Consider the following 24,644-nt stretch of genomic DNA (forward strand, 5'->3'; position numbering starts at 1 on the left):
GACAATCGGTCATTTTTTACACATAGAATGAAAAAATGACTTCAGGAAAGAAATCTAGGAGCAATCATAGACTCAGGCCTGAACTTAAAGGCACACTGTGTAACACTTTGGACTATGCTGTTGCAATCAGTACAAAATATGCTCCTAATGACCAGCTCAATACAGGAAATGCTATAACTGCAGTGGGTAATAAAGAATGGATTTGGATGAGAACCGAACCCATTTAAACCCATTTAAATACAAAATTCTGCTGCCTTTGGTCGACATCGCCATGGAGACGAGCTGGAGACGTACCCACTCCTGGTAAAGTAAAAGTCATGTCTTAAGAGAGCTGAGCCGCTCACAGCAAAGGCACATGTTTGATTGTACATTTATAAGGTATATTTTATTTTTTGAAAATATCTGTTATAAAATAAATGCTTGTATTTCAATGTTCCTTATTGGGTAAAAATGAATGCAGTGTGGCTTTAAACAGCCATATTAAAGCAATAACATCAGCAGCTGTTTACCATCTAAAACATTGCTAAGATCAGAGGAATAAAGTCAAAACCAGACTTAGAGAGACTTATCCATGCGTTTGTCTCTAGTATAGGTTCGACTACTGCCACAGCTGCTCACTGTGAGACAGCTGCAGTACATCCGGAACACGGTTGCTCGAGAACCAGGAAATATGACCATATTAGTCCAGTGCTCCGGTGTCTGAGAACTTCAGGGAGGGGTCTCCTGGTGGTTCCTAGAGTCAGGACTAAACACAGTGAGGTCAGTTTCAAGCAGCCAATATCTGGAACAGTCTTCACGAGGATGTGAGACAGGCCTCAACTCTGACAATGTTCAAATCCAGGCTGAAAACAGTTCTTTTTACCCGTGCATATGACAACTGAAAGTATCTGCATTCTTGCCTTTTACTGTAATTAATTGATTTTTTATGTTGATGTTTTATGAATTGATTTTGTTTTCTTGTAATATTATGCAACTGTGAAGCCCTTTAAATTGGCTTGTGTATGAATTGTGCTCTACAAATAAACTTGCCTTGTCTTAATTCCTCGTGCAAACTTTTAATAATAATGAAAACTCATTATACTTACTCCTACTATTTACTCTGTAATTCATACAACACAAGTTTCAAGAGAGTATCTTTAAAGTAATTTTTTCCCCATCAGTGTCTCTCCTTTTGCTGAAATGAAAAGTCTTCTAAATTGCTCAAGGAGTTCTCGGTGAAAACATAGTCTAGAATATAAAGTGGGATTAAGCTATGTCAAAGTACAGCAATGTGCAAAAATCTGGTGATATAATTATTCTTTGAAGGACATTTTCTTCAAAAAATTGCTCAAGTAGGGCTGATTGTAATTGATTGATAGTAACGTGTCCCTGCCCACAATTATGATAAGACACCATTGTTGTTGTTCTAAAAGACAGGTGCCAATGCAACAATGCACGGACAGTTTTTGAAAGAAATCTCAAAGCAGTAAATGACAATGATAAATCCTTATTTGTTCTGGATTATGTCCTCAAACCTGCCATATTAATCCTTTGTCAGAAAGTCCTCTCATCTGAATAACATCAAGCACATGTTTAAAGAAAATAATGTGACCTTAGTTCATTTGAGCCGACATAGAAGACACTGAACTTTGTGCCGATTTAGTTTCATGTTAATTGACCCAGTATTTACAGAGATACATAAGACAAAAAAAAAGGTTTTGTATGGTTACCATGATTACCATTATAGAATTGATCGCTGCTCACCACTTCACTTTTAAACCATTGAAAATGATGTGATGTACTTGAACACAACCTATTGCAGTTGTTGTCATTCCTTTAACAATTTTCTGTTCAATCAGAAGCAGACATGTTAAAAATCACTTTTTTATTTTGATCTGTACATAAATAAATATAAATCAGTCCAACTCAAACATGTTCATAGCTTGAAAAAAAAAGTATAAAATAGATATGAAAAAAAAAAGTAAAGTCTGATGGAACGATACAGCTAATACAAGGTTATATGTCACCGCCCACTTCGCCGTCTTGTGGAGACTCCTTTACCAACCTGACCCTGGAGGAAGTGATTTCACACCAAAACTGTCTAAAATGCACAGCTGTGTCGTTTCGTCAGACTGTATTCATGTATCTACCTGGATGTATGCGAAGTAAAATATACTGAACATACATCACAGTGACTGACGTTGACATAAGCATTTAGATTCGACATTACTTTCTCTCATTTGGATTCGGTCACACTCGTGCTTTCAGTGTCCGCTCTTCCTAAGGCCTCAGGGCAGTCCTGGCTTTGTCCAGGACGTCCTTCCTGATACCTGAGTAATTTGGATTAGCAGCCAGAACCTAAGAACAGGGACAAAAGAAGGCACATGAGACTTTTTTTTTTTTCAAATTTTCATTTCAGACATTTCAGACATACAGTAACTCACCTTATGACACACATCGATGGCGTCCACATGTCTCTTCGCCTTCAGGTAGTTGAAAGCCAGCTTGTATCCTACAAATAATAATTGACGTTACATCTTTGGGCATGTGTTCGTAACTTTTCTACTTTGAAGCTGTGATTTGCATACCAATGGTGGGATTAGTGCAATTTCCATATTTCCACGCGTGTTCGTAGTTGAGCGCTGCGTCGCAGAATGACTGCTCCTTTTCCATTATGTGGCCCAGATATTCATAGGCTTTACAGCAAGACTGGAGAGAGAGTAGCACATGTATATATAACCCATTGTACTGCAAAAGGAAGTCATGATAGGTAAATTGACGCTCTTAGTGGTTGGTTATTGTGTAGAATTATTACAAACAGAATAGATTCTTTTAATGATTATTGTATCAGGCTGTTACGGAGTAAAATAGGCGTCAATTAAGAGAAGCCTGAAAACTTTGTGAACCCACTGTACTCTGGGATATAAAACATATTTAAGCTTTAACAAACGTCTGAGCCAACATAAACAGAACCTATGCAGCCACTTTCAGTCAGATTTTACAAGCGCCTTTTACAACACACTTATGAGAGACTATCCACTGCATGTACTTAAAACAATATTTAGCTTTCAAATCAGCTGAACCCTAAAAATATTGAAACTGCAGTCCACCACAACGAGGTCAATGTTTGAGACATTAACAACCAGGAATCTGACAATTGACTTTTGCATGGAATAGTTAGACAATGGCTTGCAACAATTATTTGGATTAAGTAAAACTATTTTTTATTTATTTCTGAACTATTTATTTATTCATTTGACAGGGACATTGCACAATAAATATATTGTGCAGACCAGAGATGGCCACAAGGTCATTTTCATCTGTTGTCCCTGGGAAAAAGCACTGTGCACTGGAAGTTAATAAAATGTCATGTCTTGGAGCATTAACATATGAGAGTAACGACTAAAACATGGATTATTCAACTAAAACATCTCAGAACATGTTGGTAGTGATCTAAACTACAGCAGACTTTCAGGTTTACCCCGTGTTGTTGGCAACTATCTCAATTATTGCAGCATTTCAGATTTCCTCATTGCAATAAAGTTGCCCTCAGCTATACTCCTGGATTTCTTGTCGTCAGTAGGAGAAGTGAACCCTGCTCTGCTCCCCCTCCATTCGACTGGCTCCCCCCTCACCCTCACCCACACCCCCACTCCTCCTCCACACTGTCCTTATGATGTGTTCAAAGACAGAAGGGAAATATCAACATACATTATCAGCAGAATAAATAAGATAAACATTTGATAAAAAACTAAACTAAACTGCAATTTTCATGTAAGTGTGTTTTTTGGCAATTAGAACATAATACTTTCATTTAGAACTAAATTTAAAGTGCCGATTTTTAATTTACCGCAACCCTTCCACGCCCCATAGACTTCCCGGTGCGTGATTTTTATTTAAAAAAAGGTGCACCGTGAGAGACGGGGGAGGTGCGGCGCTCGTCTGCTTCTGCAGGACAAAGTTCACTCGCTGTCTCGGAAAAGTGACACATCTAGCGATACAATGTGGGAACGCAACCATTCCAGCCCGGCAAAATGGAGGAGCTGAGGACGGCTTTAACCACTTAACTGCTACCATAGGGTTAGGGTTAACATTATTTTCATCCATATCTCAAAGCGTATTGACTGCCTAAAGCCTATATGCCAGCGTGATACCTAATTTGAAAGCCAAGACCTTCTAGTTTCTAAAAATATGTGAGATCTGTGTGAGTGAACCACAACGTACATTACATTTGCTGTTCTTAACCCTAATATATCCGGATTAGGGTTAACTAACCCTAACACTAACCCTAGAGCCCTGATCAGGGGGGACGGCAGGTAGCAGGTTAAAGTGATAGTCTGAAAGTTTAAATGCTTTATAATTATAATAGACTGTGTGTAATTAACCTGGACCTGAAATTTGACATCTTGTAAATAATATGAAATGAAAAATGTTTTTTTCGAAAGTCGCTCCGTTTTCTGATCTCAGCAACTAATTAGAATCCCCGGTGCCATAATGTTGACCAATGAGACAAGCTTTCCTGTGAACCAATCTGTCAGGTCCAATCTCCTCATTTTTCAAAGTAGAAGTGGCGTTCAGGTCCAATCAGGAGATGAAGGTGGAAACTTGATTTTTAAAATTTTTCCAGAATGTCACTTCACAAGGCTCCACAGAGTTTTTCTAACCTTGTTGCGGTGGAGGCATCTCTTCAGCAGCTCCGTGGCCATGTCGTACTTCCCCGAGTGGATGTAAATGTCCGCGAGCAGCAGCCAGCTCTTCTCAAACTCGTCGGCGTCCTCGATGGCCCAGTTCATTTTGGAAAGCCGCTTGAGCTGGGTCCTCGCGCGTGGAGTCTGCTTCAGCATCATGTAGGCTGTGGCCAAAGCAAGCAGTGCTGGCACATGGTCTTTCTGAGGAAAAGGAAGGGTCAAGAACATTAAGATTATTTTTTGCCTGAATACAGATGGGGAGCCAAAAGTTTTAAAAGAAAGCTGTTTTCATTTCTGTTTTAAATGTGTACAAGCTTTGACAGAAGGTGACGCCTTCACTGGGTGTATTTACATAAGAAGACCTGTGGAGCAATGTCAATCATCTGGAGTTTACTCACCTCATTGTTGGCGATCTCTGTGAAAACATTCAGGGCTTTCTCCATGTTGGTCTTCTGTTTGGTGGCTAACAGACAGTAGCTCTCCAGGATGCGGAGCTGCAGCTGTCCCCCTGGGGTCTGGGGCTTCAGGTCTTTCAACAACTTCTCCGCTGTCCTCACTGCAAGCTGGTCAGACTCCTGCTTCTCTGTGGAGTTTCTGCAAAAGATACATTAGGGGGTGTTTTTGCATCTTTATTACTATTTAACACTTGGCTTGTTGGTTAGAAAATGCAATATTGATCTAAAACAGCTGAAACAAAATATCTTCTATCGAGTTTCACTTCCTGAATTTTAAAGCAGTACTAAGTAACTTGTTTACCATAATAAATCCTTTTCGTAGTCCCCCTTGGGATAATACAAGTATTAATGGGGTGATTGGGGGGTCTTTCATCTCCCCCTGGTGTCTCTGACCAGAAAACCACAATTGCAACTTCGGTACCACCAGGTCGGAGCCACCAATACACACTAATGGAATCACGAAGAAGAAGCTAACAGGCTAACAGGTAAAGCTAACTGCGGGCTAACGTCACTTTAAACAGTATTTACAGCCAAGTTTGAGTGAAAAAAAAGATTGCCATTGTGTAATTGAATGTACAATATCAATCAATTAATTAATCAAACTTTATTTTTAAAGCGCTTTTCATACCGAAAGGTATCACAAAGTGCTTTACAGATTCAAACATTTAAAACTATACACCTGGCACACCCTCCCATATATGTATAATTACAAATTAGGAATAAATAAATAGATGTCACTTAAAAGCTAAGCTAAAAAGGTGGGTCTTGAGCCTGCTCTTAAAAACTCTCCGTTTGTCTTTTCTGTCAGCGTAGTATTTACTCTCACGACAATTAATGAGTAAAAAAACGTAACATGCCACGACACCTGCAGTGGCGCTTATGGCCTCTAGGGGCATGAGTTACATACTACTGCTTAAACAATCTCATCCCTACCACCTCCACTCCTCTTGCTCTCCTTCGCTGTGGAGCTGTTTCAATAAAAGGTGGGCGGCCCTTGTGGCAACAGTAAAGCTATGGTGAGTGTTTTTACTTTGCGATAAAAAGATTACGCTTAGCAAGAGATCAAGAGGTGAGGAATGCATTGCCTGGATACGTGGGACCTCACAAGGAGCTGTTGGGGAACAGGAGGAGCTTTTTGGGAGCTGCTGCCACAGTGCTGAGAATAGCCACGGAGGACGATTCAAAGCTGATGCGCAAGTGGGTCAAAACAAAGCATGTGGTATGTTTTAATGAGAAAATAACATTGTAACATGGTAAAAATACCAATTCATTAAATAAAGTGGAAATGTGAAGCTGTTAAATATATATTTTTTTTTTTCAAGGCTCTGACGGTCCCTAAAGGTACTAAATTATCCGATGAATGAGTAAATATTACTGGGCTTCACGCCTGTCCCTACCCCATCTCTTCATCCAGGTTAGCAAACACCTCTCCGCCCATTGTGGCGTTATCTGGGTTGAGGCAGATCTCGATCATGTTGTAGGCTGCGTTCTGGCCCCAGTCGTTGTCCTTGCGGGCCTTGTTGAAGTGGCGCAGAGCATTGTTGGACTCCCCCGTGTACCTGGACACACAGCACGCAGTGTCACATAGAGCCTCAGTAGTGACGCAGATGTGACCAGTGGAGCCAGCAGGCGTACCACAGATAGAGGCCTTTGCAGTAGTTAAAGCCAGGGTCCTGCTTGGTCCGGGGACAGTGTTTTTCAGCCAGCTCCAGAAACCGCGGAATCTCCTCCAGTTTACCCGCTCGTCTCACAAGATCCACCAGATGGAACATAGCCAGATAATTGTCTGAAAAAACACAAGAGAGAGTGGCCTGTTACTATGACAATCTTTATCAACTGTGAAAAACAACATTTCATCTTCTTGCTTATGCACTTTAAAACCCTCAGTCAAACCTGGCTGGCGCTCCAGGAGTTGTCTATAGTGGAACACAGCCTTTTCGTAATCCTGCTTCCTGGACATGAGGTTGGCCATCATCTGTGGAGAAAGTCACATTACCAATGACTCATTTGTCCGGGGCGAGGTCACGGCTGAACTGAAAACATCACAGAGCCACATGATGTACCAGTGTCGCGTCTTCGTTGAACTGGTCATTCATCAAAATAACGTTGCATTGCTCTTGGCAGGAATCGACGTCGTCAAGGTTCAGGTACAAGCGCGCCAACTCCAGCATCACCTACGAAAACAGACAGAGCAGAACGCTAGCTAGAAGCAGGCTATTGTACATGTGCAGGACCCAAACCTTTTGTATTAGTTTGGCGAAATACTGAAATCATATGAATTTGTTTTCTATTGCTGGGTTGCAGGTTCTAGAATGTGATGATGTCATCGGGCCCAGCGGGGGGCAGGAGCCCGTTTTCCCTATTAACAGCATTACACTTTCACAAGTCGTAGCTCAAAAGAAAATATATGAATTAGAAAAATGATCATTAATATCAGTCACTGGCTCCATGATCTCTCTGTACAAGACCGAAAATTTCCTCAAAGACAAAATAATTTTTCCTCCATACAATAGCATTGGCCTTTAGAATGCTGTGATGTCACCTGCAACCCAGCAATTGGTAAAAAATCTAAACAAATTACTGTTCCGAAAAAACATGAATAAATAAAATGAATAAATGAATAAATAAAAAAAAATGTAAAAAAAATTAGCAAACAAAAAAAATAATAATTGCTGCTTCCTCAACCATTTAAAAAGTGACTCATAATCATAACGGAACATTGGCGGATTTTGCTCCAACAAACCACTCCACTGTCTTGGGGACCCAAAACTAGGGCTGTGCAATTAATCAATATATATCGAGTTCGATTACAACAGTAAACGATTTCATTATTATAATTTTTATTTTATTTTTTTTACAAATTATTATTTTATTTTTTCACTTTTTTTTTTTTTTGCAAAGCAGATTTGCGTTATTTCAGGCCGCTGGGATTATTTTCCCTTCGCTTTTCACGTGCCATGGCTCATGCTTTTGCCTGACATAAAAACAAACGGCGCTGTGTGATGATGTCATCAGGCCGCGCTGCTCAGTTTACTTGCGCAGGTGTGAGGGCTGGCCAGCAGGGGGCAGGTGTGAAACAGGGACCTCTCTTTAATCAAGGCGTACTTGAAATCATTTGTACTTTTATGACTGTCCAGAAAACATAAAATATCATCATAGTGTTTTGATTAATAAATAAATAAAATAAAGATAGACTTTTTTTTTAAAGGCAACAAATAATCGTTTGAATAATCGTGATTTCAATTATGACAAAAACAATCGTGATTATTATTTTTTCAATAATCGAGCAGCCCTACCCCCAACACAATTTTGCCCATGCCCCCCTCTAAGCTACAAACGGCCCTGACAACAGAGAGGGCATTCATGGGCGTTCAGATGATGTGACAATATTTTTCGGAAGGTTTTAGTCGCCGATTAGTCATTCTCTAAATCGAGCTCTGCCCCCGCGCTACACTGTATAAACACTGGCCCTAATGTTGTGGCGCAGCTGCGGGGAGGAGCACAGAGCGGGCCCATTCACTGACCTTGCGATCGGTCTCACAATAGACAAGCGCCTCCTTGTAGAATTTGACTGCGTGCTCGTAGCCCCGCTGGCTGCTGTAGTACTTGGCGATCTCCGAGCAGATCTCTGCGGCGAGCTGCTTCTGGGCGGGGATGGCGTCGGGCTGCTCCATCTGAACGCGCTTCAGCACTTTGGCCTGGACGTCACGGGCCTACGGGGAGAAAAATGTTGAGGGTTATTTATTTTCATTACCAGGTTTCAGGCCGCTTTAAAATATTTTGATATTACCCTGCAGTGTGATGCTTATCAGAAATGTTTCTATTCTATTGGTAAAATGCTATTCTTATTACCCTGCCACAGGGATCTCAAACCAGTGCTTCAGGAGTTACCGGCAGCTCCTCAGCCCTTTTGGAATGTTGAAAGCAGTTTTCAAAATTTCAACACAGCTTAAGTATAGTAATAGTTAAGTATATGCAGTTAAGTTAAGTTTTTGCGATCCTTTGTGAAGCAATTTGTGATTTTATCTTTGAGAGGTGCTATATAAATAAAGTTTTTTTTCTTCTTCTTCTTCTTCTTCAAAGCGGACAATCAAGTCATTTTCTTTAATTGTGTGAAATATCGTGGCTACTAACTGCCTTTGCAGCATAACTAGTGCTTTCCACAATTTTCGTTACACAAAAGTAGCTCATGGGGTGAAAAAGAATGGACACCTGAGACTGAATCGTATTTGTTGCTTAGTGGTTTATTGGTGTAATTTTGCAGATGCGTACATATGGAGATGAATAACTGATTGTATATTTTGTTCTAAAATACACTGCATTGCCACAAAAACACGCTCTAATATTTCTTTGGACCACCTTTTGATTACAGCACTATTCCCTGTGGCATTGTTTCCATGCGTTTCTTCAAGGTCAAAAGTTCAAATGTTCCTTTTCACCAAGACTGATGATGGGAGAGTGCGACCACTGGGCAAAGTCTTCTCCAGCACATCCCACAGATTCTCAATGAGGTTCAGTGAGACTCTCTGATCTTGGAACATCAGGCATCAGGGAAGAAGAAATACATTGATGGAATACCCTGGTCATTCAGGATGTGCAGGTAAATCACTAGTAAATTAAATTAACTGCAAATGCCAAAGCCATAGACGAGTGCAGCCTCTATGCAGGTCTTAGTAAATAAACAGGTATGACTACCTCCTAAACACACTTATATGAGGATGCAGTGAAAAACAGTGACTTGCCTTTTGGAGGGAGAGCAAAGCGTTCTCATTCTTGCCCACTTTATTTTGAATCTTGGCTAAAAGGACGAGGTAGCGGCAGTCGTCTGAGAGCCCGGCTAGATCGTTAACTGGAAAGAAATAAACCAAACATAAACAGAGTCATTTTGAGATGAATATGATTTTATAGTGGGCAATTGTACTATTCGGTTTCAATCCAAACAATTTATCCATGTCGTCAGTGTGAACGTTTGGTTTCGCTTCATGAATGGAGTCAAAGAGAGACAGGACAAGAGGATAAAGCTGGGAGAGGTAAACACATGCGGGGACTTTAGTGGAGTCATGTCATGCAGCGCCAGCAAATATGGCATCCGTGCAAACCCGGCCAGTGACCAGTTAAAGCTAAACAAACTGACTGAGTGTAGATCCGTGTCCACACCCTCTTTGACTTTCATCTTCTGTGATGAGACTCGCCTGCTTTTCAAACAGGGCTGAAAAGGATAATTAATAGCTAAACTGACTTTGATACATTGTTGTTCCCTCTTAAAAAAAACTGAGTTGTATTTTGTTTCATTCATGCATGTACGATTGAGGCTTCAAAACATAATGTCTGCGAGGTTTCTGCAGGGTCTTAAAAAGTCTTGAATTATAATGTTTGAATTTACAGTGTTAAAAAGTCTTAAATCTGCTGTAGTAGGTTTTGTGGGCCTTCAGTTTTATCATAAAACAATTTGTACCAGATCTCTCTCTGTAGCTGCAGTTTTTACCCTCGGGGAACACAGAGAGCATGACCAGAGAAACGTAGGCTCGTTGGCTAACAGTGGGGTGATTGACAGTAGGGCTGACCAATCTTGAATAGAGGTGCTTGCAAACAGTTCCCTGGCATTTCATTGGTTTTGCCCGTTTAGCCTCTTCTCTGTTTTCTCTAATGCTGCAATCCAGGCAACTGGGTTTTATTCCCACTTGAAAATTTCAACTTACGATCTCAGTGTGTTCAAGCTGATTAAACCCGTATGCAAACAAACAACCATAAATAAATAGTCACATTTATATAGCGCCTTTCTACCTGCTTTAGGTCACATCAAGGATGTTTACATCAAGGAACCAGTCACCCATTCACTCTCTCATTCATACACCAGTGTACGCAGACACTGGAGGCAAGTTGGGAGAAGTTTCTTGCCCAAGGACACAACGACAGTGTGCACCTGCAGGATTTGAACCGCCGATCCTTCGATCACAAGACGACTGGCTCTACTCTCTGCGTCACTGTCGCCCAAGAGGCGTGGCCTTACAGAGGGGGAAGGAAGTATGTAATGGGAACACAATTTTTAGCTGTTTTCTGGGTGACTATGAACTTATTTATCACATACAAATAAAGTCAAGTCAAAATCGATCCCATTTGGATGTTTTTTATTCTCAGCAGATAGCAGGAGAGTGAAAAACCGGCAGTTCTAGCTAGCATCATGCTCAATGTAGCATGCTAACATGGAGCATTAGCATTGTTCATTTTTTAAGTATTAATGGGCTGCTGAACCACATTGCTGCTCCTCTCTGAGCCTTTGTATCTTTTAGTAGAAAACTATATTCATAATTCAGCATTTGTTTACGTAGTTTTGGAGCAATTGGATAAATTTGACATTTTTCTCCTTCTGACTGCTTCAAATATAATTATACAGTATATGGGCAATTCCAGAGATGCTGTCCGTTATCTATGCTTATTTCCTTACACCAGATATGATTCAAATCATGCAAAATAAGGCCGAGACCAAAAGTAACGTTAACATCAACAGCTACAGTTCTTCTAGTATCTGAACTTGGACCACTCTGATCTGTTTCCAAGTTATAATTACCAAGTAGAGCGCCTCTTCACACATTGTTTTCTTATTGTAACACGGCTGCCTCGATGAGATGAAAATATATATATATATATATTTTTAAATCTCAGTATTGATATTTAGATAAATTGATCTTGTATATCACGGAATGTCCCACAGTGTGCCTTTAATTGGACTTTGTTTTGTACCTGGGTCATGATCTAGGGCGTCATGCACGACCTTCTCACAGCGCTCGTGCTGCTTCATCTTCATCAGCAGCTCGGCCAGGTCATAGCGGAGGAAGTTCTGCTGGCCACTCTTCAAGGCAGCCTCGTAGTAGTTTATAGCCTGTGTATACAGTCCAACTTAAGTACAGTACTTACGCAGTATCAACACCCGTGAGTCATGTGGCTCTGTAAACAAACATGGCGCAAACCTTGACGTAGTTGTGCGTCTTCACCAGAGCTTTGCCGATTTTACTGGCCAGAGCTCCGTCTTTGGGGTTTCGCTTCAGAGCTTGTTCGTAGATCTCGATGGCCTTTTCTGGCTGGAGATGTAAAGAGGTTAAAAGTTAGTGACTTTTAGCAGGTCTCTGGCTGATTTATATTATTATTGCTAAAATACAGTGTGAAATGTAATTGTCAATGTAAAACTGCCATTTCATTCAAGTATTCAGATAGAGGAGACATGTTACTAATTAAGTCCCTCCCATTTTGGAGTTTGGAGTAGTTCTCATGTTCTCCTTAATAAATAATAAATAATAAATAACCTTGATAATGAATATAGAGGTATAGGTATAATAAATCGAGACAGCTGGACATTTATCTTTCTACAAACATTTATTACCAGGCATGGAGAAACATTTTTTTTTCTTTTCTTTAATGAATACTAAGAATGCTACAAGTTTAGTTTTTTCCTTACCTCCTGGATGTTCATGTAGGCGTCCCCTAACAAGAGGTATGTGTGGGGACTGGGAAGCTTTTCCACAATTTCCCTAAAAGCAAAGGCATATTTTTGTTTCATACACACATTTTACAGCATTTAACGCAAGGATATATAATTTGTCCCTAAAATAAGTCCCCAATTCCAATCTGTACCTGTAGCAGCTGGCATAGAGCCGTTTATCCCTCCTGTGGGTCAGATAAATGTCGGCCATTTTCTCCTTGGCCTGGATGTAGTAGGGCTGTTCGGGGGTGATGTTCCGGAGCATGCTCAGAGCCAGCTCCATGTCTCCTCTCAGCAGGGCCAGGTCCGCGTTGGCGATGGTAACACGCAGCTCTTCTGGAGTCCCCGAGAAGGAGATAATGGCATCCTGCATCACTTTAGCGGCCTCGTGCTGAAACACAACACCACCATTTAAAAGTTACAAGACCACTTTATTGTAGCCACTTGAGGGTAGCAGTCAAGAGGATGATTCATGCATGCTGTCAAGATGGAAATCTCTCCTTTTTATTAGGAAAGGCCTTTACTGAGGCAGGGTTTTACGATGCAAGGTTTTTGAAGGTAGAAGCGAATTTTAAAGTGGACATGTGTTTAATTGTAGGCTTAAAAACATAGTTCTGAAAACTTTCATTTTCAGCTAACAGCATGCTAGCAAATCCATGGCGCCCTGAAGAACAGATGTTAAGTGTAGAACTGCTGAGAGCCAGTCCGATGATGGATTATGGGCTTTCAAAATATGGAAGACTGTTTTCAGTTCGCTCTAGGACACAATAAAATCGAGGGAACAATGACTGGAGTGCTTCAGCAATAGAAGAGGAAATTACCTAAACGAACTGGATTACTCAAAACTGCATGAATCAAGTGATATTGTACTAAGGAACAACATGGTTAAAAGCTCAAAAGCGGGAAGGCAACCCAAGACCTTCTCACTGTGAAGTCTCAGCCACTGCACCATACCCAAACAGTGTAGTCCCATAGACATATTTATCCTTTTTTGTACCATTTGTGAATGTTCATCTAACAAAATAATATCTGTCCATTCCAGTCTTTAATCACATTTGTCTCATATTATATTTTCAATTTTGTGGATCTTTCAAGCATTTTAAACATTATGAAGCTCTTTGTCGGCTAAACGGCTGGAGTACAGTTAGAAGGTAGTTTGTATGTTGAGTTTGAAATAGACTTCACGTGTATAATCAATAACAAGCCTCTTATCATTGCTATGTGTTATCTGGTATGCAAATGTGTTTGAAATTTACGAGGAAAAACATGATTCTTTTAAAAGCCCCTAGGATCTATAAGGGCCTGTAACGTGGTGCATTTTGGTAAAGGAATAATGTAGCATAGGCGTCACACATTGCATATTGTAAAACAAGCATCGTTAAAGTCCTGGTACAGAAGAAAGTAAAAATCTGATCTGATCTGTTACCTGTTCCCCATTTAGCCACAGCGCCTCGGCTAACTCCAGGAACACGGACACGCAGTCGGCAGGGCTCAGCTCACTCTTCTTGTTCCTGGACTTGGAGGAGGAGCCCGCTCTTCTCACCCCGGGCAGACTCATGGCCATCTGCAGGGTCTGGATGGCTTCTGTTAGCTCGCCCATCTTCTTCTTAGCTTGGGCCTTGATCAGGTGGAACAGTGGGTTTTCCCGGACCTGGAGGAGACCGCAGTTGACACATAAAAGGTATATCATCTAACACACTTTTATTAAAGGTGCATTATGTAACTTTTTATTAGAAAAAACAAACTTGATATTTGGGTGTAGCTGACTTTTTGTGACCCAATGTCTGTATGGGTAATAACTATGGCGCCTTTACTTTTATTCACGGGGTCTCAATGTGCCAGGATCAAGAGTTTTGTAGGTTTTCTGGTTAGAGGGTCCACCCTGATGGAAAGTAAAGGCGCTGACCACTGGGTCACTATAAGGTCAAATACGCACTAATAAATAGATGTTTTTTTCACATGAAAAGTTCCTCTAACATGAGTTAATAAGGCACATTAATGGTCGCTTAGAATTGCAACTAATATTCAAATTAATGACCAAGCTGCCAGTTTTGTCCCCCACTCAGCAGTCTGACAATACAAGCAACATGATGCGATTGTGACACTGTGTTCAGAATGTAACCCATTCCGCTATTGCCGTGAGGGAAGAAGCAGCCATTAGCAGCCATTATTCTCTCTATATACTGTACGTATAAACTGAATCTCCGTAATTGCATTCGTCACTTGCCTCGAAATTGTGGCTCATGCAAAGTTCCAGAGACTGTGAACACAGCGTGGAGTTTCCCTGCACCAGATGAATCTGAGCCATCAACAAGTGTGCGTCGGCAAAGGACGGGTTCTGCTGTAGACAGTGATTCAGGCTGCTCTGAGCGGCCTCAAAGTCACCTAAGGAGACAGGGAGTATATTGAAAAAAAAAAATCAAGTTTCAAAAGGCAGCATTCACCAGACATGCTAACAATCTGATTTATCTGTGTAATTATTGAAGGCTATCCACATGAAACGAAAGCTGGCCCAAAGTTCAATGTCCTACAGTCATCATAACTGATCTCCTAGAGCAACTTCCATTTAGAGCTTGTATACAGCCTATCTCAAACATAAGTAAGAAATATTTGAGAGCTTTGGACAAACCAGACTGATATTTGACTTTGGCCATCAGATAAAGCCCCTGGAGGAGTCCTGGTACTGTCTTGACCACAGTGTCCAGGAGCGTGGCACAGCGCTGTAGCTGAGCACAGGGAGGCTGGCCCGGAGCAGGAGGCTGAAACAACAACAGTAAAGCACTTTTATGAAGGTCTGCTGCTGATAATGCTACGACAAGCATGACATGAAAAACACTGAAGCCTTTGGGACTGTTTATATAAGCTCTTACAGCTGAAAGCTAAATGTTCATCACTTATCACACTGGCCGCTGTTATAGGCACATGTTTTCATTCGCCTGCATTATTTTTTTTGAGCTGTTAAAGGGACTAGACGGGATTTAAAAATGTTAAAATTATGTATTTTCTGCCCCCTAGTATGAAGCGTGACAAACCAACCATATCAATAACCTGAAATGTTCCGCCATGTGGCTTTATGCAAGAAAGTGTAACGGTGGTAATTGCACCTGACTCATAAACAGATATTTAGCCCCCTACTTTGTTTTTTTGTTTGACAAAAAGCCAAGGGGGTGCGGTGTGTTTTCTTATACCTTTGCAGGACACAGCGCGAGATACTCTTTTACAATGTCCAGGAGGAAGTCCGGGTTCAGTTTCTCAAAATAGTCCACCCCCAGAGGCAGGCGCTGCAGGGAGGAGAAGTGTGTGTCCACCGCCTCGTTCAGCAGACCGATGATCTCTTCCGCAGGACGCCGCTTCTTCACGGCCAGAACAGCACGGAGGTACATCAAATCCTAAAGGGACAAAAAAAAGTGAATCTCCAATACAGAGGGGGAAGGGGAGGGGGGGTAACTTCAACAACTAATGTGTTTTGCCAACGTCTTTAAAAGTCATATTTTACTGATTGAGAAGGCAATTGATGAGGGTTAAAACTCTGACTAAATTGGCAGATGCTGGTATTGACCTCCAAAAGAAAAAGAAAAAGACCCCTAAAGTGTATATATTTGCATTCAATTTGCATGGGATTAAAGTTAGGATCTGTAGCATGCACATGAAACTGTTTTATAACAGCACAACAGAAATGAAGGGAAGCTGGGCTGCATCACATATGTAGGTCATATATTTAGGTTAATTGCCAACGACTATTGGCCAAAGGATCTGGCATCTCGAAGATTAGAGCTCAGTGAGTTTGTTAAAATGCAGAGGTGGTAAAAGCACGTACTCAAAAGTACAGATACTTCTAGTCTATTATTAATATTAATAAAAGTGAATATTACTCAGTGAAATTATTACTTAAGTGAAAGTACTGAAGTATTCAAAGTAAATAAGTGTAAAGGAAAAATAGGTGCAGCTTCTAAAACACAAAAATTGTTGCCAAATTCACCTTCACACAGTCACACAGTGTTAGAACATCTACACAGCTCCCCCTACTGTTCGGGAGTGTGCATTTTTAGGCTTTTAAAGTGGACACAACACATGGCAAAGTTTACTTTTACTTTACAGAAATGTAGTGGAGCAGAAAGTATTAAATTTATCTTTCAAATATAGTGGAGTAAAAGTATTATGTTCTCAACACAAATACTACTCAAGTAGATCCTCAAAAACTCTACTAACTGTAAGTACAGAACTTAAGTAAAATGGAACCGGGTGGGCTTAAAATATTCGATGTAATAACATAGTACTTCTTTGTTAAAGGAATGTAACTAAATCAAACATTCATACCCCTGTTTTGCCAATGGACTGTTGGATCTCTGTCAGAAATTCTAGCTGCTGCTCGGCGTCTTGAAGTTGTCCCTCGATCAGCTGGCAATGGATTATACCTATTCAGGAAACAGGACAAAACATGAAGTTACATGTTAATACACACGTTAATAAGAGCATGCAACAGGGATATTACAACATGTAGAGAGTGTGATAGTGTGATATACTATGTTAAGTTTTGTGAACAAGAAAAACATATAGAATTGAAAGCATTTAGTGGACCCTGGTGTAAATTTATGAGTCTGATTTTCAAAACTATGACCACACTTTTAGAAACATGTTTGCACCAAAGGGCTGACTTAAGTTAGTAGTAACAATTAATAACCTGTCAGCGCAGCCACACTGGTCTCATCCAAACTCATGGCGTTCTTGTACCACTTGATGGCCTCTTTGGTTTTGCCCAGCAGTAACATCTGGTAGCCCATCTCTGTGGCAAAGTCAGCGTCTCCCGATCCCACGGAGAAGGCTTTCTCCACCATCTTGAACGTCTGCTCCAGCACCTTTTCATTACGCCCACACTGAAACAAACAGTTACATTTGCCTCATCGCTTCAGACTTTTAACCAAACACAAACAATGCCTCAAGGAGTCCTAAAAATGTGAGTAATTGATTTATGTGTGGAGGCACGAATGTATTTTATATTTGTCATGAAATTATGCCATGGGACATTAACTGTTACTTTAAGGATGCCAATAAAATCCTTTAAGTGTAAATTGCTGAGAAAAGAAGCGTTTTTGTCACAACACAAAAGGAAAATCCAACAAAATGTATCACCTGCTCAGTTTAAATAAAAAAAATATACACTCACTCATTCAGACAACAAGATTACAATAAAAAAAATTGACCTGCTTCACATTGACATTTCTTCAAACATTAAAGACGCAATGTAAAGCAGGTCAAATCAGAGTCACTGTTGAACCCTGAGACTAGTCTTGTCTTGTCGCTTTGGGATCAAAAGTTATGTAAAACTCTAAACCGGCTAATTTATTCAGCGCACAAGTGCATACTAGTACTAGTGACATCGAGATACCAGTACATTTGTGTGTTTATGCTTTGGAGAAGTGTTTTTACAAAACAAACAGGGCCCAAACACAAAACAAAAACTTGCGAAATGAATGAAATGCTGCGGTTTTGTGGGACCTTGTAAACCTGATTCATAACGAGTGAGCATCACGAGCTGAACATATTGATTACAAGCCACCAGTGAACTTAAACAGAATAACTTACGAGGCGGGCAAAGGCCAGAGACATCCTGTAGAAGAGCTCCGAGTTGCGTGGCTCCAAAATGTCCAAACTGGTGGTGAGGTTGGACAGCAGCTTCAAAGACTGAGGAAACCAACATATGAGCACATTACCAAGTGTCCCATTTTATAATGTGGGATCAGAACGTCTTCAGACTTTATAATATACATGTATTTTTTTTGATATAGCAGTCTACACCAATGTATTATCTATAGGTAAACATCATCCAGTGATTACCTAGCAGTTAAAAAGAGAAATGTATCACATTTTTTATTCCACTGTAGATGAAAGTTTAGGTCTGTTTAGGGCTGCAAGTAAATTTACGATTGCAAATAAACTTTCGATTTATGTTTTAGAATGGAGATTAATTTCAAAGTTTCAAACAACTTTGGAAGTAATCACATGATCACATTTGAGAGAAGAAATATGAACTGCTTATTAAACTTGCATGATTTTAGACATGTTTGTAGATTTTGACATTACAGATTTAGGGAAATACATCCATCCATCCATCCATCCATCCATTTGGATTAGACTTAGGGAAATACAGATTAAAATAATACTATAATATATAATAATATAATTCATTTGATTTGATCTGAAAACACACTTATTTTTAAATTTAATAATAAAAAAGTTTGCACTTTCTGAACCAACTATATGCATGTTTCATACTCCATGGTAAGTTTTACCTCAGGGATGTCTCCTTCCCTGCACAGCGAATGTAAAGCCAGCATGCGCAGCGCCTCCGGGTTATTCTTATCCCGCTGTAAAAGCCTGAAACACGACACAAGTTCCTGTCAAAGAACTCCATCTTGTTACTTCTCGATGAGCTTATGTTTCTTTGATTGGTGGTAATAGCATCAACGATACAGCTGCGCCAGTGTGTTAAGCTTCCAGCCTAACAACATTACCAACCAAAGGGCATTATCTTTTGACCCTCGCAACATCGCGCTGTGGTCAGGCCAATAGCTCTCTGGTGTTTGCACAACTGGGGTAATCGCTCTCAGGAAGGCTTAGGAAACTTAAGAGGGAGGGAATCCTTAAAATTGCGCAAGCTTTTGTGAGGCCGGACTTTGTAGATGTGGGACTAAAAAAGGGTGAGTTAGCATAGACAAAGGATTAGTCGCTAGGCACCGGTTTGATTCGCGCGGTGGAATGCTTAGCAAAGCTGTGGCAATAGTTATTTGGGAAAACTCACATTTTCTGTCCTAAAAATTAACTGTTTTCATTTTGTTCTCACACATTAGTGATCATGCATATTTGGTCAGTCTCATTTGGAAATGATTGGTCCCACCTTGTGAGGTCATTATATCATATTTTCCGGACTGTAAGTTGCTATGGAGTATAAGTCGCACCAGCCAAAGAATGCATAATGAAAAAGAAAAAAACATATAAGTCGCATCAGCCTTGGCAACTCCCGGGCTTGCAGGCGTAACTGCACCGTTGACAAGCCTCTCCCGGCAGCACGTTGTTCAAGCTCCCATTTGCAAACTCGTTCATTTAGCGAGGGATTAGCTTTTTTGTTTTCTTCATTGTGGTTAAAGGACAGTCCCTCACAAGTTCCTCGCTCACTCCAAAATGTCTTTCTGGCGCTCGATTACCGCTTTTTAAAGGGACTATAAGGAGTTTAAAAATGTTAAAATTAAGTATTTTCCTCCCCCTACATGTTCCAGCCATGTCCTAATGTGTAGAATGAGCTCAGACCTGTTCACCACAACTGCCTCTAAAATCCTGTACGGTCACTCAAAAATGTGTCACTTCGGCCCGAATTGCCGTCATGCACGAGCTTAATATAGAAGCTGCAGTAACACATATGGCCTGAGGTGGCGAACTTGCTTCCAGCCCCTTTAAATCTTCAGTGGTACAGGAGTAGCAGATACTGGTACACAAGCTTAGTGCGCCCTCTAGCGGCTGTCAGTGTGAATATAACAAACATGTGATAGTATATATTTTAATATATATATGTCGCACATGAGTATAAGTCACACCCCCAGCCAAACTATGCAAAAAAAGTGTGATTTACAGTCCGGAAAATACGGTAAGTGGTAATCCAGGAAGTGCTCCACTGTGTTTTCCTTCCCAAGCTATGTAATAACAAGACATGTGAAGTTTATTTGTAGAGCACAATTTCTGAAAAAAAATTGTAACGCAATTGAAACATGTTGCAAAAATAACTAGCATTTGCGATTTGCTCCTATTAACCTCTTAAACCCCGCCTGAACCAAGCACAGTTTATCCAGTTTGGCTTTACCCAAATTCAAAAGCTTCTTGAAAAAAGTGTCAAAATAGCAACAAAAGAGCGACAAAAACATGACCAAAAAAAGCGATGGAAAAAGTGACAAAAATGTGATGAAAAAGTGACAAAAATGTGTGATGAAAAGCAAACAATAAAGTCATAAAAGAGCAACCGAAAAGCTACAAAAGAGCAACAGAAAAGTGACAAAATAGTGAAAAAAAAGTGTGACAAAAACGCATCTGTAGATGAGTTTTCAGGCGTTATATGGGCTTTGAGATTTGGGTAAAGCTGGGCTGCACTTGGTCAAGGCGGGGGTTAAGAGCGCAAGCTGAGCGCAAATGCTTGCTCCCTCTGCTGGCAACCGTGGTGTTTTCTACATTATGAAATCAGGGATCAATTGCTTTTACTTGTTTTCTAAATGCTCCGGACATAATGGCCTTTTTGAGGGGGAGATAGACTGACTATGTGGGATATCTCAAACATGCAAGAAACCAAATGCAAATCCGGTCACGTTTTTCACGAGGAAGCGACAATATAACATATTTAAAACCTATCCTAGTCTAGCAGGATACATAGGTCCTTCTAACAGTATATCTTGCAAGTAAAAGCGTGGAGTTTACCTGTGCGCAGCGTCGACAGTTTGCTCCCAGTCCTGAAGGCTTAGCAGCAGTTTCATCTTCTTGGTTAGGGCAGGTAAGAAGGCTGGATAACTCACAATAACTTGGTTGACCATCTCTAATGCTCCGGAGTAGTTCTGCCGGTACTCATAGTACTGTGCCTATGAAACGCATAAGGACATGTTATGGTATGTTATGGTTATGGTATAAAACTTAAACAATAAACTCGCTAAATGGAAACCCATTCATAATGATATTGAAAGACTGAAAATGCTATTGTGCAATGCAATGTATTTAATTAATGCTGCAAACAAGAAGAAAAATGTTCATATACAGTATTATGTAGTTTTCAATTAGCAGAAATAGTTAAAAGCTATTTTGTTTAGAGGCATGAGTTGTTTTCTTACCTTCCCCATTAACCCGAAAATATCTGGCCTCTCTTTAAGTCCCTCATCAAAGTATTTTCCGGCCTTTTTAGCATATGCTTCTTTACCACATGTAATGTCAATCCAGGCTTTCAGAATGATCCCCTGCAAAAAAGACATCAAAAAACAGACAGGTATAAATCAAGCATATGTTAAAGTTTTTATTCCAATTACTACTTGTACCTCTTTAGACCCATTGGAGATCTTAACCATCCTCTCCACATACTCTCTTGCTTTGTCATTCCGTCCCAGCAGCCACAAGAACATGCCAGCATAGTACAGACCCTTGGGAGAGGCACTTTTACGATCCTCTTTGACCTTGGCATCCAGTTCCTGAATGACCTCTCTGTCTGTAAAAAAAATAAGACATAATGTAGTCATAGCTAAACATGATTTAAATGCCGAGTGTATGCTGTATATGAGAGTACCTGGGTTGGACTTCTTTTTCTCCGCATAGACAAGAGCCATCAGAGTGCAGAGAGACACATCTCGACTGTCCCGGATTGAGTCCAGCTCAGTCATAGCGTCGTGAATTTGATCTAGGAAGATGTATGTTTATAACAGGTTTATTTCACTAAACGTATGCAAATACGGTGGTGGAAGATGAACTTATAACATCTACAAATAACAAATACATGGCAATAGGGTAAAATTAACATGATATTTGCAAAGAAAATCTGGAGATATAGAACATAAAGAGTTACAGTAATTATACAGTCAATGAGAGTCTCTATTATGGTGGTTATACCGCCTTTGCGATGCCCAATCCCGTCAGACCTTGGAAGCTAAGCAGGGAAGGGCCTGGTCGGTACTTGGATGGGAGACCGTTTGGTAACACCAGGAAGCGAATGTAGTGAGTGAGTGGTTGGTGGTGGTTGGAGGGGCGGATGGCGGTGGGGTAGACTGGTTGCCTCGCTTCCGTCAGTCTACCCCAGGGCAGCTGTGGCTACAATAGTAGCTTACCACCACCGAGTATGGAGTGAACGAATAGTGCAATGTAAAGCATCTTTGAGTGTCCAGAAAAGTGCTATATAAAACCAATGCATTATTATTATTATTATTATTATTATTATTATTATTATCATTATTATTATTATGTCATATTTTATATTATTATTAATTATGTCATAGATGTTTGACTAGTTTTTCTTAGAATTGCAAGACAAATTTACCTACGGGTACAAATAAAGCAACCTAACCGAACCGAACCTAACCTAGATATTAAATTACGTAACAGATTTTGAAACAATTTTACTATTTGATATTGAATGGCAACTATTTCAAACAAGATGATGATAATAACTAGTGTAATGTTTTTGTTCGTTTATTATACATATATTCTTTGTCATTTGAATCAAGTTTTGCAAATAAGAAGAATGATTGTTTCCTCGTTGATGCTCACCTTGCATTAGCACAGCATATGCGTGCAGGAAAGTGTAGACAGCGTCACTGTATTTCCTCTGAGCTGCTACAGCGGCGTTTGCAGCGTGATTGTAATATTTTTCATAGCAGTAATGTCGGATTAAGGCCTGAAGAGAGAAAGAGTGAGAGAAAAGTACGTGATAGACAGACAGCAGCCAGGCTTCGCGTCAACACATTTTTTTTTCACAAGGAAGGATACCATACTATGCTAAAGGTAACGGGAAAAAAAAAAAAAAATGACGATTAAAAAAAGAAACAAACCTAAGGCGGTACTAACGCTGGTAAAACAACAAGAGTGGTAAAAATGTCGAGTAGTTTAACGTTATGCAAAAATCTCTTAGAAAAACTCCTTCATGCTGCTTCGTTAGCAAATAGCTCTCTTACCAGTGTTGTCTCTTCTTCCTCCATGTTGGCTCAAAAGATTATTACTTTTTATGGATAAGCTGCAGAAACAATGCCCCCAAAGCCCCGTGTCCTGTTTACAAGAGACTTATTCACAATGCAAAAGCTGTTTTGGTGGCGACGTCTGCGCCATCTTGGTCCGCCGTGGCGTTGCCTGGTAACCTGGTAACCACCGCTCATGCTTTTCTCCAGAGTTACCCTGCACAGGCATCAAGTGCTGTCGCTATCAGTCTAAAGGACTGCTAATCCAGCGACAGTATGCACAGATTACAGATTAGACTAAATAATAACTACAATACAATACGGAGTTATCTCGTTTTTACTCTGTTTAGATAATATTCGAGAAATTCCGCCTTGCAGACAAAACAAAGGATTTACTTTCAAAGTCTTAAGTGTGTACGTTCCCTTTCCGTTCCCTAGAGGGCGCAGTGAACCAACACATTATGCGTCCTTTGGCAGCGTTCTCCCAAACGTTCCACTTAAATCTAAACTTATCACTAATATGAATAATGTTTGACTCAAAAGTGTAAAAATATTATCGAAGCGAAGCTGGGATTTGGTGAGTAAATCAGTTAAAGGAGAAAGATCACGTTGAGAAGTTTTAGAATTAAAATAAAACGACATCACAAATCAATATATGAAAAAAATAAAATAATACACACATTTGTATATAATAGCAAGTAATAGGATCTGGTCTACTTTTATAGCGTTTTGATGTTGTACAAAACAAACGCATACCAATGTTTCCAACCACATTTTGAATATATGTAAATGTTGGAAAGCCTGCACTGGTTTGGATTTCATTCGTGCGATGGGAATTAAAATACAGCCTTGTCTGTTTTCTCTAGACCTGGTCTGCTGCAGCCATTTGGCCTAATCCACTTACAACACTTTAGCCTACAGGTATAGGCCTTGTGGAAAAATCTATGCAACAACATTTGGCCACAAGGATGGATGGGAAGGGAGATGATTACAATCCTGTCAACTGAAATGTTATTATGTTCATTGCAGTATTCATGTGGAGGGTCAAATGCTGTCAATGACCAAGGTCCTGTGGAGAGGTCAGAGGGAGATGCAGACCAGGATGACTGGTGGCTGACTGGCTCTTATGCAAGAGCGCATTGACTATTAGCCTGATGTCTACTGTCCACAGGCTGATGTTGTGCTTATAGGGCTCCTATATATGTTTTGTAAATATCTGTTTAGATAAAAAAGGGGGCACTGGCATCTTAATGTATTTTAATTTTTAATACATTTTAGCAAAGTTTTATGATTTTAAGAATCAAAAAGCATGTAAATTCTCTTCCGGAAATGTATTCAGCAGCCCCCAGGAGAGGTGAGC

At 40.2% G+C, this 24,644-nt stretch overlaps 1 protein-coding gene across 1 annotated transcript; it reads right to left on the minus strand.

Moving 5' to 3' along the window:
* Positions 1-2,236: 2,236 nt before the first annotated feature.
* Positions 2,237-23,447, minus strand: ttc21b (tetratricopeptide repeat domain 21B). The gene is made up of 29 exons (XM_079563006.1): positions 23,285-23,447; positions 22,881-23,007; positions 21,907-22,017; positions 21,662-21,828; positions 21,461-21,583; positions 21,057-21,214; positions 18,890-18,974; positions 18,183-18,281; positions 17,281-17,473; positions 16,917-17,014; positions 15,788-15,988; positions 15,229-15,358; positions 14,827-14,984; positions 14,026-14,250; positions 12,752-12,990; positions 12,576-12,648; positions 12,091-12,201; positions 11,864-12,002; positions 9,865-9,971; positions 8,647-8,835; positions 7,186-7,296; positions 7,016-7,097; positions 6,758-6,908; positions 6,520-6,681; positions 5,066-5,261; positions 4,644-4,868; positions 2,568-2,688; positions 2,424-2,491; positions 2,237-2,337 (listed from the first exon to the last, which is right to left on the minus strand). Exons 1-29 carry the CDS (start codon positions 23,306-23,308, stop codon positions 2,260-2,262), a joined length of 3,951 nt encoding a protein of 1,316 aa, XP_079419132.1. The 5' UTR covers positions 23,309-23,447; the 3' UTR covers positions 2,237-2,259.
* Between the last annotated feature and the right edge of the window lie 1,197 nt (positions 23,448-24,644).

Source organism: Gobius niger (genome assembly GCF_951799975.1).
Source record: "Gobius niger genome assembly, chromosome: 9".
NCBI lineage: Eukaryota > Metazoa > Chordata > Actinopteri > Gobiiformes > Gobiidae > Gobius > Gobius niger.